This window comes from Solea solea, chromosome 21 (genome assembly GCF_958295425.1).
Source record: "Solea solea chromosome 21, fSolSol10.1, whole genome shotgun sequence".
Lineage (NCBI taxonomy): Eukaryota > Metazoa > Chordata > Actinopteri > Pleuronectiformes > Soleidae > Solea > Solea solea.
Genome location: NC_081154.1, coordinates 10741159 through 10757395, shown reverse-complemented (window position 1 = coordinate 10757395; position 16237 = coordinate 10741159). Strand labels below are relative to the sequence as shown.

The 16237-nt window shown below is 41.7% G+C and overlaps 1 protein-coding gene across 2 annotated transcripts in view; it reads left to right on the top strand.

Moving 5' to 3' along the window:
- LOC131449029 (glutamate receptor ionotropic, NMDA 2C-like) overlaps positions 1–7549 on the top strand; it is a 45217-nt gene extending 37668 nt beyond the window's left edge. For both annotated transcript variants that reach the window (XM_058621957.1, XM_058621958.1), the window contains 2 exons: positions 3157–3389; positions 4461–7549. In XM_058621957.1, coding sequence (XP_058477940.1) covers positions 3157–3389; positions 4461–6011 — 1784 coding nt within the window. In that variant the 3' untranslated portion in view covers positions 6012–7549. The remainder of the gene's footprint in view (positions 1–3156; positions 3390–4460) is intronic.
- Positions 7550–16237: the final 8688 nt, after the last annotated feature.

Sequence of the window (16237 nt, the reverse complement as noted above, 5' to 3'; positions counted from 1 at the left end):
CGCTATATCCTTTGATGGTCATGGGGGTAGTTTTTAACACTGATGGGTACGCGATGGGTTCACATTCAAGCTCTAATGACCAACTTGAAACGCATGCAGGCTCATAGACCATTTAAAGTAGTACCCGGTAGGGATCAAGCAGAGGATGCACATACAGTAAGGTTTCCTACCATATCATATGACTGAGTGACTGAGCACAAGAGGGACCTGTACAAACCAAGTGACTTAGGCAAAGGCAGCCGCAGCAGCGACAGCATCTTGGAGATGCAAGACTACATGAGGAAGACTCCTCTCCCTGCAGAATAAAACCCCCTGCATTGGTGGAGAGACACGAGGTCCACTAAGTAACCTTAATTCTCTTTAAGGTGGCTCATAAATATCCATGTGTGCCAGGGACATCTGTGGACATGCAAGTGCGTGTCACACTCAATCCCTATCAGGTTGACAGACTTGTGTTTGCCATTTGCATTGACTCTCAGCTTTATGTTTCAACATAGAACCTATGTAACATTATTACATTATAGTTAAAAGCGGTCAAAGGTTCCTCGTGTTGTTGTTGTTATAGTGGCTCAGATAAAGGACTCAAGAGCAGAACTCCACACAGGGAGGACAAGTTCACGAGACACTTTAATAAGGTTATACACAGAAAAAGCAGCTCAATGAGCAGAGGTATCCGATAAAACTCAAGGGGGCAAGAGGCTAAATCCTAATCAGGAAAACTGGGTCATACACTGGAACACAAGAGGAAAAACAGACAAAAAGGCTCTGCCACAGACTGAACTAAAACACACTGCTTAAATAATCAAGGGGTTAACAAGACACGGGTAATTAGGGCGGGGCAGACGGTCAGCAGGGAGACACAAGAGGGCAGGAAGTGAAGTGACCTGAAAAGAGAGGTAATTGTGAGTACCAAAATAAAACAGGAAATAACTAAAAATGTGTTTTCCCGTTTACTACACCCTACTCTGCCGAGTGCTGTATATTATGAATACACGAGCAGCACTGTTATAAAGTAACAATTATTAAAACTGTTAATAAATGAATAAAAACTGTGACTTTGTCGAGTAATAGGGGGCGGCGACAGCGACACAGAGAGGTTTACAGTATTCCCAAGTCCCATGATACCTTGTGTGAATTATGGGTGCGACCTCTGCAGCGTCCTGTTGCTGAAGCAGAGCCGGCGTTTTCCCTGGTAACTGGATGATAATCTGAGAGAACAACTGTGAATTTTAACATTTGGGAACATGAACCTCAAGCGTCATGATGTCATCATTCGTCTACACAGTACATTTTCCAGTGCGAAAGTTACACTAAAGGTGTCAAATTAACACCAGTTCTAATTAAGACAAGCTACTATTGGGATTTGAGTTTCACATGGTGTTTACATGACACTGAGAGTTAAATATAAAGAGTTAAATCGACTCATTTAGAGTTACTTGAACACTGCGAGACAGCTTTATCGTGTGTAAATATCACGTGAGAACAACGCACTGCAACAGTGTTTGTATTTCCCAAATAATAGTAAATGTAAAGAATGAGATTTACTCCATCGCTACAGATGGTGAAGCTATGAACAATAGAGGCATATCAGTATTTACACAGCAATACACAGTCAGGTGTGCTTTGTCAAAGGAGGTGAGACACAATCTGATTTATTTAAAGTCAGACATAGAGCCAGAGTCAGAGCCGTATGTCCCACATCACCAAGCCTGGGTTTTAGTTTTCACACCAGGTGATTTACAAACTGCAGGATGCTTGTGCGCTACAGTCACAACAGCGGCCACTGGAAAGAACTAGCGTGCTGCTGCTCCAGTAGTTCCTCGAGGAATAAGGTGGATGCATTCATTTAAAAAGTGACAGCCCCTAGTTGGATTATGGGAATTGTTGTTCTGCCACCAAAGCTCTCACTCTTTATTTATGGGGCGAGCTTTGGCAGCTGAATGCGCAGCAAATGGAAATGAGTCGTTGTGATCCATTACTGACAAATACACGCATTAAAATGAAAATAGTAGTAGGCCTACCAAATATTTTCTTCCTCACTGACATTTCGGGGTGGGGGGTGGGGGGTTATAGCAGAGACAGGTAACGTGGAAATGGTCCTTGAAGAGAAATACAGATTTTAACGGATTTTAAGAGTGTTTTAAACCTTTTTGGCTAACTATTCAACAAAATATATAACAGTCAGCACAAGCTCACAGATAGGCCTCAGTCGGGCAGCAGGTTCAAACCCACTGGATCCCAGTATGTGAACATGGGACTGGCATCAGTCCAGTTGAGTGTTTGCTCCATCAGCGGGGAGGTGGGCTTAGAGTGAAGAGTTAATATCCTGCAGAACAGCAGGGAGTGTTGGGGACATGATTATCTCTATACGACACACTCACACAAGCGTATCCTACCTACACATACCCATGAATACACCCACCATGGTGGCTGCTGCTGTGGAGTTAATATCCTCTCTCCTCTGAGAGCTTAAGACCAACACACACACACACACACCCACACACACCCACTCCTGTTCTCACTCTGAGCTTTTCACAATGATATAATAAATAGTGAGTTTATTGTTGACATACGGTAACAGTGATAAAATGGTTGTGCTCCCCTGAGGCTGCTGGGGAGGATGCAGCTCAAGAGGTGGCCACCTGTTCATAGGCCTCAAGAAATAGCTTGTGTGTGTATGTGAGGACCGCTAATGGAGATGTGCTTCAGCACTGAAAATATGGCTCAGTCACACTGTGCTTTGTCAGCATTGCGAATGGACTTATTATGCCAAAGAATAAGGACGACAGAGTGTAAGGAGTGCCACTGTTACACTGTACCATAATTATTACCCGGATCGTGGCTTAATACAAGCTGTAAACTGGAAATGACCTCTCATATGATATTAGCACAATATAAATGAAGAAGACCCATGAAAGAATCAAGTGTCTGGCTCAAACTTTAATCTCCCAGTCAAAGTTCTCCAACCTCCTGATTGCACAGTACAACAGATCAGAAACAGACAGGTTATACAGGGTTATCATTGTGCACCAATATTGTCCGGATTTTGTAAACTTTCCTCTCTCACCTCCTCCTCCTCCTCCTCCTCCTCCTCCTCCTCCTCCTCCCTTCCCCTGTTGTTTCTCCGTCTCTTCACTGAAACCTCCGGCCCCACAGGAGACACCCAGCGCTTGGAGACGGTGTGGTTGTCGGGGATCTGCCAGAACGAGAAGAATGAGGTGATGAGCAGCAAACTAGACATCGACAACATGGCGGGCGTCTTCTACATGCTGCTAGTGGCCATGGGCCTGAGCCTGCTGGTCTTTGCCTGGGAACACCTGCTCTACTGGAAACTGCGACACTCCGTCAACAAGTCTCACAAGCTTGACTTCCTGTTGGCCATCAGTAGGGTGAGATTTGTTAAGTAGTGTTTTTTTTAAGACAGGGTTGTTTGTTATTCATGAACCTTTGATTGGTTCAATTGCTGATTGCTTCGTTGATGGTGTGAAGAATTTGCTTCACAGATTTTTACATTGATGATTTAGTTAGGCGACTGATTGGTCGGATATGATTAGATTAGCCGAGCAAGAGCTCGGTTGAGTGAGTAAGAGATTGGTTGATTATTTTGACTTTAAGTGGCAAGTTTGGATGTTTTTTTCCTTCAACTACGCTGCTTTTAATTAAGTGGCTTTCATTTAATGATAAATGAGTCAACATGGATGTGTATTTACATACAATTACAAAACATCCTTGCAGGATTCAGGATTTAACTTCATGTGCAGATGCTGTTGTTTGGCAAAGAAGTTATTGAGGCAAATATCTGGCTAATGTTAAAGAAAAGGGGGAAAAATAAACTATGTTCACTAGCCTCTTTTCTACTTCACTTTGTAATTATACCACAGTGCCTGGATCTCAGTTTTATCAGATTAAAGGCTAAATGACAATCTGATCATTAATCCGCATGGGGCAGCCTCAAGGGCCAAATTCAATATGCCTCTTTCAGGATCTCACAGCCAAATGTAGGCAGAAACCAGTCATGGGATTTGGCTCTATTTGTCCATGCAGTTTGAGACAGTTTGTTCTGCAGAGACATTAGGCGAATGTGTCCATGTGCATTTATTGGGGCAATCCTCTCGGCGTAAACTGTTTTCCTTTGAGTCCCGGGAGAATGCATAATGAATGTGACTAAGTATTGCCTCAGTGATAAAATGTTACCTTAATGAAATCAGTTTTGTTACAGACAGTGGGATTTTTAGCAGCTTTGAGGTCAATCTTTTTTTTAGAGATTGGTTAGAGTCACGTCTGTTAAATTGTCACTTTTTGGACCAAAAGGTTGGTTAAGCAGTTTGTGGTAACTAATGTTTTAATCACAAAATAATTAGCTAATGCAAGTTTTTTCTTCTCCACTGTCCTTTCTTACCACCTCATATTCTCTCCTATATGTCATTGTTTCTTCATCCGTTTTGTTCTCCATCACTCAGGGTATTTACAGTTGCTTCAATGGAGTGGAGGAAACAGGACGTTCATCTGGTTTTCCCAAACCTGACCTGACCTCTAACTATGCTCAAGCAAACATGCTGAAGATGCTTCGCACTGCCAAGAACCTGGTCTCCACTGCCAATGTAGAGGGCTCCCTGGACAATGCCACCAAGACTATAGAGCAGTTAAGCCGTCATGGCGGCAGCTTGCCTATTCGTATTTCACAAATAGCCACTGAAGCAGTACCTGGAGGGTTTGCTTACATTACTGAGAATCACTCCCTCCCCCAACACTCGCTGACCCCACCTCTGTCTGCTGTTACCTCTCTTAAACAGCAGAGGGGCGTGACCAGACCCACGCCACTACGCTACACACTCCCAACTCGCTCTTCTTCATGTCTATATGACCATCCACTTCCTGTATCAAGCCTCAGCAGTCCCCACCTGGCTGTGGGCGAGCCCCTCCCTCATCAGCACCCTCACCACTTTCAAACCACAGGGAGACTTTATGTAGACACCCATCCTCACTCACCTTTCATCCCATACGCTGATCTCCAACTACCTGACATCTACACCTCACACCCAGTCTCCTCGCCTCAAAACCAGCACATCCAAATGGGCTTCTCCCGCCGGAAAAGGAGGTCCAAGAGTTTTCAGTGCGAGGATGGGGATTTGGGGAGGAAAAATCACAGGGACTTGGAAAAGAGTGAGAAAAGTCCCATCTGTGTCAGTGAACTCAAAGCCAACCACCTCCAGGACAACCACATCTCTGCTGCCAGTGCTGAAAGCATCTACTCATCAGAGGTCATGGGTCCTCCTCGGGTAGAGAACTACAGTTCTTGGCCACCAGAAGACCTCATATTGAGAGGGAGACGCAGGCATCGTCGCCCTTCTTTTCTTAAAGCCACTTGGGGCAGTGAGCAGATCCGCCAGCATGACGAATCCCAGTCGTCCTTGTCCAGCCAATCACCTTCTACCCTGCCAGACCTGTTCCCGTGTATTCTCACATCAACCACACCTGCCAAGGCCTACAACCCTGCACACCTTCGAAACAACCTGTGCCTCCCACGGAACCAGGCCTACCTCCACATAAGGGAGGACCAGAAGAGGCCCAATGGACGAAAGGGTCAGAGGTTGCGCTACTCCCACTCCACACATCTACCCACATATGGAGAAGCAGTGCGACATGGGACTGGGTTAGGGCGGGGCATGGTGCGTAGAGCCACAAGTTTGCTGAGCAGACAGTACGCCCACTACCTAAACTCATACCCAGGACTACCACTGTACCATGGCCCCCTGGACCTACAGCACCACAGTCAGCCCTCCAGCAACCCTAGCCCAGTGTGTCAGCTGCTGGCCTGTGGAGGTGGACAATGTGGGGGTCAGCGAGGAGTACTCTATCAGGACAATGTGTATGGGGCCTATGGAGTCTATCAGGGGTCCCAGACTGGATCAGAGGCCCTGGCATGTCAGGGAACAGGGGGGCAGCCTGTAGGGAGTCCCTGTGTTCTCCGTCCCTGGCGCCGGGTGTCTAGCCTGGAGTCTGAGGTCTGATGGAAGACCAAAAGGACCTAAGAAAATGGCTACCATGGTGTTCCTACAGATAAGACCACTGTGGAGAGGCTATAGTGATTCAACTAACAAAACAGGGAAACATGACTTGAAGAAAGAGGTCATTTGGGTGTTGGGGGAAAAAAAGAAAGCTTATGGTCTGCATTTTCCACAAGAGAGGGACCAATTCAATGTACGCTGTGAGATCAGAAGACTGCATCTTTCTTAATCAAGCTGCGGAAAGCTGGGGTCGGCAGGTTTTACTCACTGCTTTCCTACGACAACGATTCTGTGTTTTTCTGTGCTTAAATGTGCACTAAGATCTACAACAGTCCACGGTGTTGCCGCATGGTCTCTGTGTGTGTCGTGTGTATTTTATTGTGGACGGTTGGGACTCAGTCTTGGGTGTCAGTGTCAGGTAGCTGAACTGTTTACAGCTGGTGAGAAATAGCGGAGGAGTAAACTTTTGTCTCTTTAAATACAGCCACCAAAACACAAGCAGCCACTGTAGCAAAATGTGTGAAGACAGCTGGGATGTACATGTGCGGAGTTTAACTTAATTAAAACACTTTCACACCAGACACAGGGAAGCAAGGTTTCTAGAATGAAATAATCATTTTTGGACATCCATTTATGAATTTCAGGTAACTTCTTGAAGTGTGTTTGGAGCTAAATCCTTCCCGTCTTCATTTAGTGAAGCGCCAGAGGAAGCGAGGAGTCCATATGAACACAATCTGCAAAAAAGGAAAAAGTAGCAAGAGAGCAACGACCAGCACTAGGTGTCTTAAACCTTGGACTCTTCCTCACTGGGTCTCATTGTGAGGCTACAGTACAGCACAACATCACACAGGGCCTCACAAATAAATAAATTCTGTATTCTGAGTACTATATGTAGATATAGATGTGTTACTTGAGGCTGGTTAGTGTCATGTTTATGTAATCTACATATGATAGGAAATTTATAGTCACTCTTAAAATTTTATAATTACACTTCTGGCACATTTTTGTAAAGCCATTGCCGTTTTATTTGAATATTTGTTATTGTATTATCTCCATCGGTCGGCCTACATTAAGATTTTCATCACTCTCTCTCTTTTTCATTGTTTTATATTCCCTCATCCACCCTCGTTTTTCTCCGTTCCCTTTAACTGTGTAATGACTGCATTTAAATGAGGTAATTGAAAGCTATTCTAGTATCTATATTACCTGGCTCCTTTACCCTGTAATTAATCACTTAGACAAATTAAAGAGCCTTTGTGTGCGTGTGTGTGTCTTTGGAGAGCCTTTGTCTTTCTGGGCATGCACACATATGGAAACAAGCATTTAAGAAATGCTTGTTTTAAGACATGGTTTGACATTAAGGGAAATGGTCCAATTTATATTAGATGATGAGGTAGAAACTGTTGCCATCTGCCACTTACAGTATGTTACTCCAGCACATGGACAGGAGAAACCACACTGGTACTGTCCAATATTAATAACAAAGTCCACTTACCAGCACATGTAAGGCTCATTGATTAATAAAATGCCATTTGTTTCAACTCTATGAATAAGAGTGGTATTTCCAGAATTGTTTGCCTTTGCATAGAAATGCATGAGGTAGAATGGAAAAGCACAGAACATGAAGGAGAACTATGATCTGCTGGTCAATCGCTTTGATTGACCAGCAGATCATAGTTCTTCTCTGATCTTGTCCTGTGGAGGTCAGTCATCTGCTGCAGCATCCTAGAGGAATATCCTTCTGGTGCTCGGGTCACATGCCAGCTGGAGAGTGACACAAATACGCTGCAAAGTAAAAAAAAAAAAAAAGGATAAAATGATGTTTTCCCTTTAAATCTGCTGTCAAATGTTTGATCTCCTAACACCTGGTTCCTGACAGGTTTGGTGAACCTGGCGGCATGATCATCACCGACACAGCTTTAGGTGTCCAGCTGTGCTCACCTGGAGCAAGTTTACATACATGACCTGTTGCCATGGCAATTACTCTCGAGTCCAAACATTGAACGCTTTGATTTTCCCAGTCGTCTCTGCTTTGTTGCCATACTTTGCTTAAAACTAGGCCATAATATTGATTTAGTCCTGCTGTGCTGTTGATCCCTTATTTTTAGAATTCAAGATAATTGGACTCTTTCATGTCTGAAGAGGGACTCAATATGATATCATGAGTATGTAATTAAGAAATAACTGTCAGTCTCACAATGTGCACAAATGTATGCACGTACAGGTAGACATTTTCTGTCTCATTCTCTGGATGGAACAATATGTCTCCATCTACAGTGCATCACAAAACAATTTTTTTTTTTTTAAACTTTATCAAGATCAAACTGGTCCTCGCTGACATTTTGAGTGTTTTTAAACCTGCTATTTATGGAGTGGAAAAATTAAATATGGACTCGAGGATGAGAAACTGAAGAGGAAGTGACATTCACTGCAACCATTTGTTTTTAGGACACATTATTTCCCGAAATAACTACATCCTTTGATCCTCGCGCTATATTAAGAATCCATCATCAGTCAAAGCTGAAGGCCTTCATTGCAACATGAAATCATATTTGTATAAAAACAAATAAATACATATGTTGAAGTTAATTTGACTTGACACTTTAATTAGCTGATGAATTAAGTACTATTGAATTAAGTACTTACAACTACAAGTAGCAAAACAACGGATGAAGTTATACGCCTGCATCCACCTTCATACACAGCAATATCACGGAACTAAATGTGAAAAACTACAGATAAAATCTCTCCACTGACGGGTGAGCATTTCTAATGATAATTAGACAATTTGTACAACGATAAACACATTGCACACTCGTCTCCATATACAGTATGACTGCAGCATGGAGGTGAGGAAGCCACTCACTTTAACCGCCGACAGACTGTAAACAACCCGTTCACTTTCAAACCAACTGGGCTCCACATCCGTGTGCCACATTTCACCCTTTTACATCACCACAACAACAAAAAACTGATTACAGGCTTCACATATGGCATCAGAATTTTAAATTTTACCTTCTTAGTTCACGACTCATGAAGGGGAAAATAAATCAAGTCGTGTCTCACCTGTACTTTGTAGCCTATTTTCACTTTAGGCTTCTTTAATTCAAAAACCACACAGAACTGCACCAGTAACTCCTCCTATTCTGTTCTCGTAAACCTTGTAGGAACATCAGCAAATCACCAGGCTGGCAATTTGGATTTCATAGTGTCTATAATTTCAACTTTAATTTCAAGTGCTGTAGTAACAAACACCCATGATGTGAATGAGAAGCACCCACTCAGATCACAGTGTGTGTGCGTGTGTGTGTGCTGTGCTTGCATCAGGATTGATGAAGGGCCTGTCTTGCCAAATGATGAAAGATGTGAGTTGTGCATACAAAAAAAAAAACATCAATGAGCACCTGGGACACGCTGAAAACATCACGCTCACAGAGAATGACACATCACTAACAGAGCTCACATTAATATACAAATATGTGCCCGTTCCAAAATCTCTCGCATACACACTCGCAGGTGTACTTGAACCAAATTGGAAGGAGCTGGGACGTAAATGCAGAAATGAAGAATAATTAGGCATGTTCATCCAGGATGAGGATTTAATATTCGTGTCAGGAGTCTAGCACGACCACCCACGAAGTTCAAAATGTGTTCATTTATTCACTCATGCACAGACTCATGCCACTTGTTAATTTTCCACCAGGGACGTTCAGCTCTTTTATCCATCTGCTTATTTTCGGATCTCTTTTTGAATTAGATTAACTGCAAAACTCAAAACGCGTGTCCCAGCTGACTTAAAAGCACACTATTTACAGTATATAAACAACAAGATGCGGCAACCTTGACAGGGTCGATGGGCAAGACGTGTGGAGGCACCAGAGGGCCCGAGTCCGGTCTCCTTACGCCTCCCACCTGCGAATAAATTGCTTCACATATCGCAGCAACAGCTCCAGATGCTCAGAGTCACCTTGAGACAAAAGGCTGTCCTGCCCTCCCTGATAGGTGAGAGGGAGGAAGAGGAGAAGACATAAAGGAGATTAAAAAAAAAAGGCAGAGAAATATTTGGGACGAGGGTAAAGGGTATCAGTGAAGAGGAAAAAGAGAAGGAGTTGGCTGAGAATTGTCAAAGGAGGGATGGGATACGCTTAAAGGAGGAGAAGGGTAGGAGATGAGGTGGCTTTGGAGAGGAGATAGAGAGAATAAGGCAAGGGAGGTGAACAGAAAGAGGCGAGATTGAGAGAAGAAGAAGAGGGCAGGGGAGGAGAGAGAATGAATTTCTATATTTCTGACACGGAAAGGATTAGAATCTCAATTGAGGGCAATGAATTATGTGCAGCCTGACAAAGAAAAATCCAGCGTCTCTAAAACACACCTTCATTTCGAGACTGTAAAAGTTCAACGTCTAAAATAAAGTCTCATTATAGGGAGATAAACACACACAATACCACAATTAAAGTAACAATGGTGTTTGAGCATTCTGTTGACAAGCCAGTGATACCGGTGGACTTACAAACAAACCATGTCCAGGTACAGTAGCCTATGTTTTTTATTCTTTCAAAAAAATCACGACATAAGAAAGATAGGGATGTATGCAGAAGTTATTATGGTGCCAGTGCAGGTGATGCAGAGCTGCTCAGGCTTTGACAGGACTGTCATTCACCCTATTGCCACTCAACCATTTGAGGACACACACTGTGCAACATTTCAACGTTGAATATGAGAATCCACATTTGTCTGTGTGTGTACATAAGTGTAGCAGTTCCTGTTATAGCAGAGACTAGACGATTGGATCTGCCAGCCAGCAGGAACGTTAATTACTTCCACAGTTCTTCAGGCTCACTTGGCACAATCACTTCCATCTCTAGGATGGGAATGAACTCGGCCGTTCAAGAAGCCAAACCCTGCCTCTGACTCACATTGGTTTGGAGGGACAAGGGAAATCAAATAAGCAGAATACAGATGGGGTCCAGAGCAGGTCCAGAGGTTTTTCCTCCAGGCTCTAAATGACACCTTTATCCTTTACTTTAAAAAAAAACAAAAAAAAAACAGCTAGGATACAATTTGTGTGCATTGTAAATGCTTTGCTCTAAATCATAACATCTGCATATCTAAAACAAAATGACAAAATACAATATACTTTTGCTAATTTTTTCACAGATTCACAAAATAAATGATGTACAGAAATCACATGACTGACTCACATGAAAGCGGATGAAAACTAGCTGCAACTAACAGATATTTTCATAATAGATTAATCTGGCGATTATCTTCTCGATTAATCGACTAATCGTTTGGACCATAAAATGTGAGAAAACGTTAAAAAATGCTGATCAGTTTTTTTCAAACCTGGAAATGTCTTGTTTTGTCCACAAACCAAAATGATCAACTTTTAATGATTTCTTTTAATGTTATATGGAGTAAAGAAATGAAGAAAATATTCACATTTAAGAAGCTGAAACAATCAGAAATCTTGTTTTAATAACGAAAAAAAGCTTCAAAACGATTATGAAAATAGTTGACGATTAACTTAGTAATCGAGTAATTGTTTCAGCTCTAGTATGAACGCAGGGAAATACAATGTGTTCTTTGTCTTCAAGCTTTCCAGTGTGTTCATAAAGTCACGGCTCAGGTTTGATTGGCACTCATGATATAATACCACCCTACCAGAGAAGTAGCACCCCCTACTGCTTATCTGGATTAACCGACTCCTGATAGAAATGGGCACAGATTAGCATTTTCTTTTTGCAGATTTTCAGATAATTTGGTTAAAATCTGAAAAACAAACACTTCTGTTGCTTAAACCTCACCACACTGAGAACTTGGGCTGCAAACCCCTTTTTATTTAATCTGCCCTTTTTATACACTCACTCCATCTACCTCTGCATTGTTCCTACAACTTTTGTCCTGCACACACCTAACTTTAAATTTACCACACTCAAAAAATTGCTAGTGGACACAACACTGGCAGTGATTATGTTTTTTTTTACCCCATTTCTTTTAGGGGAAACAAATTAACAGTATAGTGGAAGACTGCGTAGATGAATAATGATGCAATTCTACGTCCTATTTCTCATGTGGTGTTTTCCTCAGCTTCTTATTGATCAGACAGATTTTTCATCCTCTCCTAACTGTCAAGGATCTCTATTAGACCAGAGACTCCAATCCTGAGGCACACCAGTTTCTCAATGAGTTTTTTGGTGAGCAATTTCGGTGTGGCACATTCGGGTCTGGCTTGTGCGTACACAGCCTATATATCACCGTACTAAGAAACGAAGCCGCATCCAGAGAAGTTCTCTGTGCTAACCTTCACCTCATCTGAAAAATAAATCAGCTCCGCGGAGCGGCTTGAAACCGTAGGTCATCAGATGAAAGCCGCAGCCGTCATTAGCGGTGTCACACTACTGACGTCCTGTGAATGACACCATAAAGCACACACTCTGTCGTCTCCCCTCGTGTCCTTCCAAGGTGACAGCCTCCTGGGCTGTTTTGGCAACCATTACCTCAGCAAATTAACAAAACCCCATGACGACCTGCCGACACCATCTCCACAACAACATCACCAAGGAAACAGGCCACGCGCACACACATGCCATATCACAGAGCGTGAACAGACATCCTCCAGTCTGCCAACAAGCAACAAGACACTTTCTCACACACACACACACACACACACACACACACACACACTCTCTGCAGGCTACAGAAGCCAAAACCATAGCCGTCTAATTAGCCAGTCACACCCCTCTGACCTGGTAGCCAAGAGCAGCTTTAGTATCAGCCAGATCTTCAATCTTCTCCAAGTATCTTCCTGCTCTGCTAGAAAATGAGGTTCAGGTCTCTGCTACCCAGGAGGAACACTGCCAAAGGAGAAGAGAAGGCAGTTAGTTAAGTCTCCATTAACAAATGAAATGTTGGGCCCCTTTCAACATTGCAGTGTGCTATGGGAGAATTTACAGACTGTATTTTCTACTCCATCATACTCCAAAAATGTGATTACTTCCAGCCTTGTAATCTTATTTATTTTTCCAAGTTCTTGCTCAGTCTCCTTCAAGATTTCTGGTGCTCAACCTTTATCAGTCTATCAATCACACATTGGGTCTTCTCCTGACGTGTCCAATTTGCCTAATCCCCAAATCTGCACTGTTTTTGGACTAAACCCACCCACACACACACACACGGGGGAGAACACTCCATGTAGAAAGGTCCTTTTTCTGACCCGGGTCTTCTTGCTGCAAAGGCAAGAGTGCTTTGGTGTGGTCCACATTTTGTTCTCTCTAACTTAATAAAGTAGATAAATGAATAAATAAATAAATAAATAAATACCGGTGTCTTGTACTCTGTAAGTCTGCTAATGCTGAAGAATGTTCAATCTTTTCCTAAATGGCCTTTTCCTCCATGAAGGTTCGAAGTCGTATGACAAGATCTCCCCTGACCTGTCATTCGATCATTTGACCAATTTTGTCTCCTTTTGACAACAGTCTTACAATCAAATCACTAAACTAAGTCCATGTCAGGTTTGAGTCATCAAAAGATGGACTCCTGTATTCCACTCAGATCAGACACAAACTGATTTCATGTTGTAATATTTCAATATTGTTTGCCAAATTAATGTGACCTATTTTAGGCAACTAACAAAACAAGTCAGAATGCTTATTTTCAGTGTAGAAAATCAGGACAAGAGTCCTGGACTTCAGTGGGTGATTATTTTCTCTAACTGAAACTGAAAACGAATGCGATTCTATTTATTTGATAATGTAATGATAATAATAAAATGTTTTTACATTGGAAAACATTAATACTCAGGACATATTTATGAACCAGACATATGGATTAATGTGGAGGACAGGTGACCTACTTTGTTACTGATGGAACATCACTAAATATTATTGCAGTGTATGGTTTGATTCCTAACCTTTGTGTGAGTGTCATTAAAAAAAACATAAAACAGCATATACATTTTTTTTCCCCTAATGATTTCAAAAACTGGTCAAATAATTAATTCATTGTTGATATAAGAAAGGATGATGCAGAATCTAAAAAGGGCTTCCTTTTTTTTTGTGAGTATTTCGTATTTTCTTCATAAAAAAAAGAAAAAGAAATCCAAGCGTGAACCGTAGAGAGAAATAAATGAGTTCTACACCATATTTTTTTTTTTTAAACATTTTAACTTTACTCCTTTCTGTCAACATGCACTTCACAATGGCGTGGACAGTACGTAGATGGATGTTAATGCATGTGTGTGTAGCTAAGCATATGAATCTGGCATCATAAGCGGGTCAATGGCCAAGGCTGGGAAAACTAGAGAATTAACATTTAGTTAGTAATAAAACTATTTGCAGCAGCTGGAGCTCTAAAAGAGTACGGTCATGCCTGAAACACGAACTAGAATAAAAAAAAAAAAAAAAACATATGATAATGTATCTGGAGTTGAGCAAAAGTCCATTTTAGTTTGGTTTGTACCCCCCGAGGAAATCAATGAGGGAGCAGCAACTATTACACATTTGGAACAATGATTCCGAGCCAGTGGGTACAGGGACACAGCAACCTTCAAAACTGTCACAAACACACACGTGCGGGTGCAGACACACACACTTTTGCTCATCCTTCTCTTTATTCCTATTAGAAATGAGTTTTTAGGTATGAGTCAATAAATGACAGAGGGAAAATTAGAGATTGTTTCATAAGTGAAATACAAATTCTCAGAACATGGATTAGACAATCTCAAGGTGATGCCACACATGTAATGCCAATCAAGTGTTTGAAAAAACAACTTTTGGGTTGACATTGATTTTCTGTTTCATAATGCTTCTACTTCTAGTTAGTTAGAAAGTCATTTAAATCTGTAAAGAGAATGTAGTTCACCAAAGGGATTAAAGTAAATCTGGATTACAAATGGAAAGGGCATTTTCTTTACAGACAGTTAGATTATCACTTTGCCGCATAGACTTGTCACAAACCCTGAGAGCGTTAAACAGCACCACAACCATGTACTTCATGTTAAGCTAATTGAACACAACTCATGATGTCACCGTCAGAATCCATAGCAACAGAACGGGTCCTATAAAGAAAAGAAAAATAATTAGTAAAATAAAGTATAATAAACTCAAAAGTCAAGCCAAGTTGCATATTCTCAAGCAGTAAAACATTTTAATATTTCACCCTATACTCAATACATCAGTGCAAGATGATATAAAATTAAAATCGGTCAATAAAATAATATTGAAAAAACATAAAAAGGTGATAAAGTAAAGCGAGCACACCAGACGAATACACACAGGTTCACACTGTAATGGAGATAAGATGAGTATATCTTGTCTGAGTCAGCACAAACTACCTTTAACAGCACCGATAATACACTTGTGTGTGTGTGTGTGTGTGTGTGTGACACACTGAGAAGATAGGATCTGTGCTTCTTTTAGAAAACAGGACCATTTTCTTCAAAGCGAGTCTCGGGAGTGTGAAACAGACTTGCTGATCCATCTCTCTCTCCCCCCCCCCCCCTCCTCCCTCTCTGTCAGACACTCTCTCATCCACCTGCTAAATCAGGTCAGTTTGATTGACACTCGAGTACATCCAGGGTAATTCAGTAAAAATCTGTGTGAAAACACAAAGTGACTCCGCAGTTGTATTATTTTCAGATCAATGCTGCTGACACCACATAATAACATTCAATCTCTACTTCCACACAGTATAACACACAGTGAACACGGAGACGAGAGTCAAGCAAACTGGGAACAGTACATAATTAAATCTACATCTCAGAGGCAAAACTGAGGCAAACAACATCAATAAACAATGTATTAGAAAGTAAAGTTTGTGCTGTGACGTGAAGAGAAGAACAAGGCTGAACTAATAAAGAGATAAAGTGACAAAAAGGACAAGAAGCACAGAGGCTACTCACAAAAGGGAGGCATGCAAGACCAGGCCCAGGTGAAACACATGAGGCCGACAATCACAGGCAGGAAACCAGACACACACAGGAAGTAGAATTACTTCAAATTAAAACAGGAAATATCACATTTTTAACAGTCCAAAAGAGTTGACTGGAAAGTCATAGAAGAGTCATTTCAGACTCTCTAATATGTTTTGGTAAGTAAAATAAATATGCTATTATATAATTAATGAAACCTTGTGACAGAAAACAAATCTGTGAATCAGTGAAAGTGTCTGTCTCCGATGGACACACTTTACTTTGTCACTCTCTCACACACACACACACACATACACAT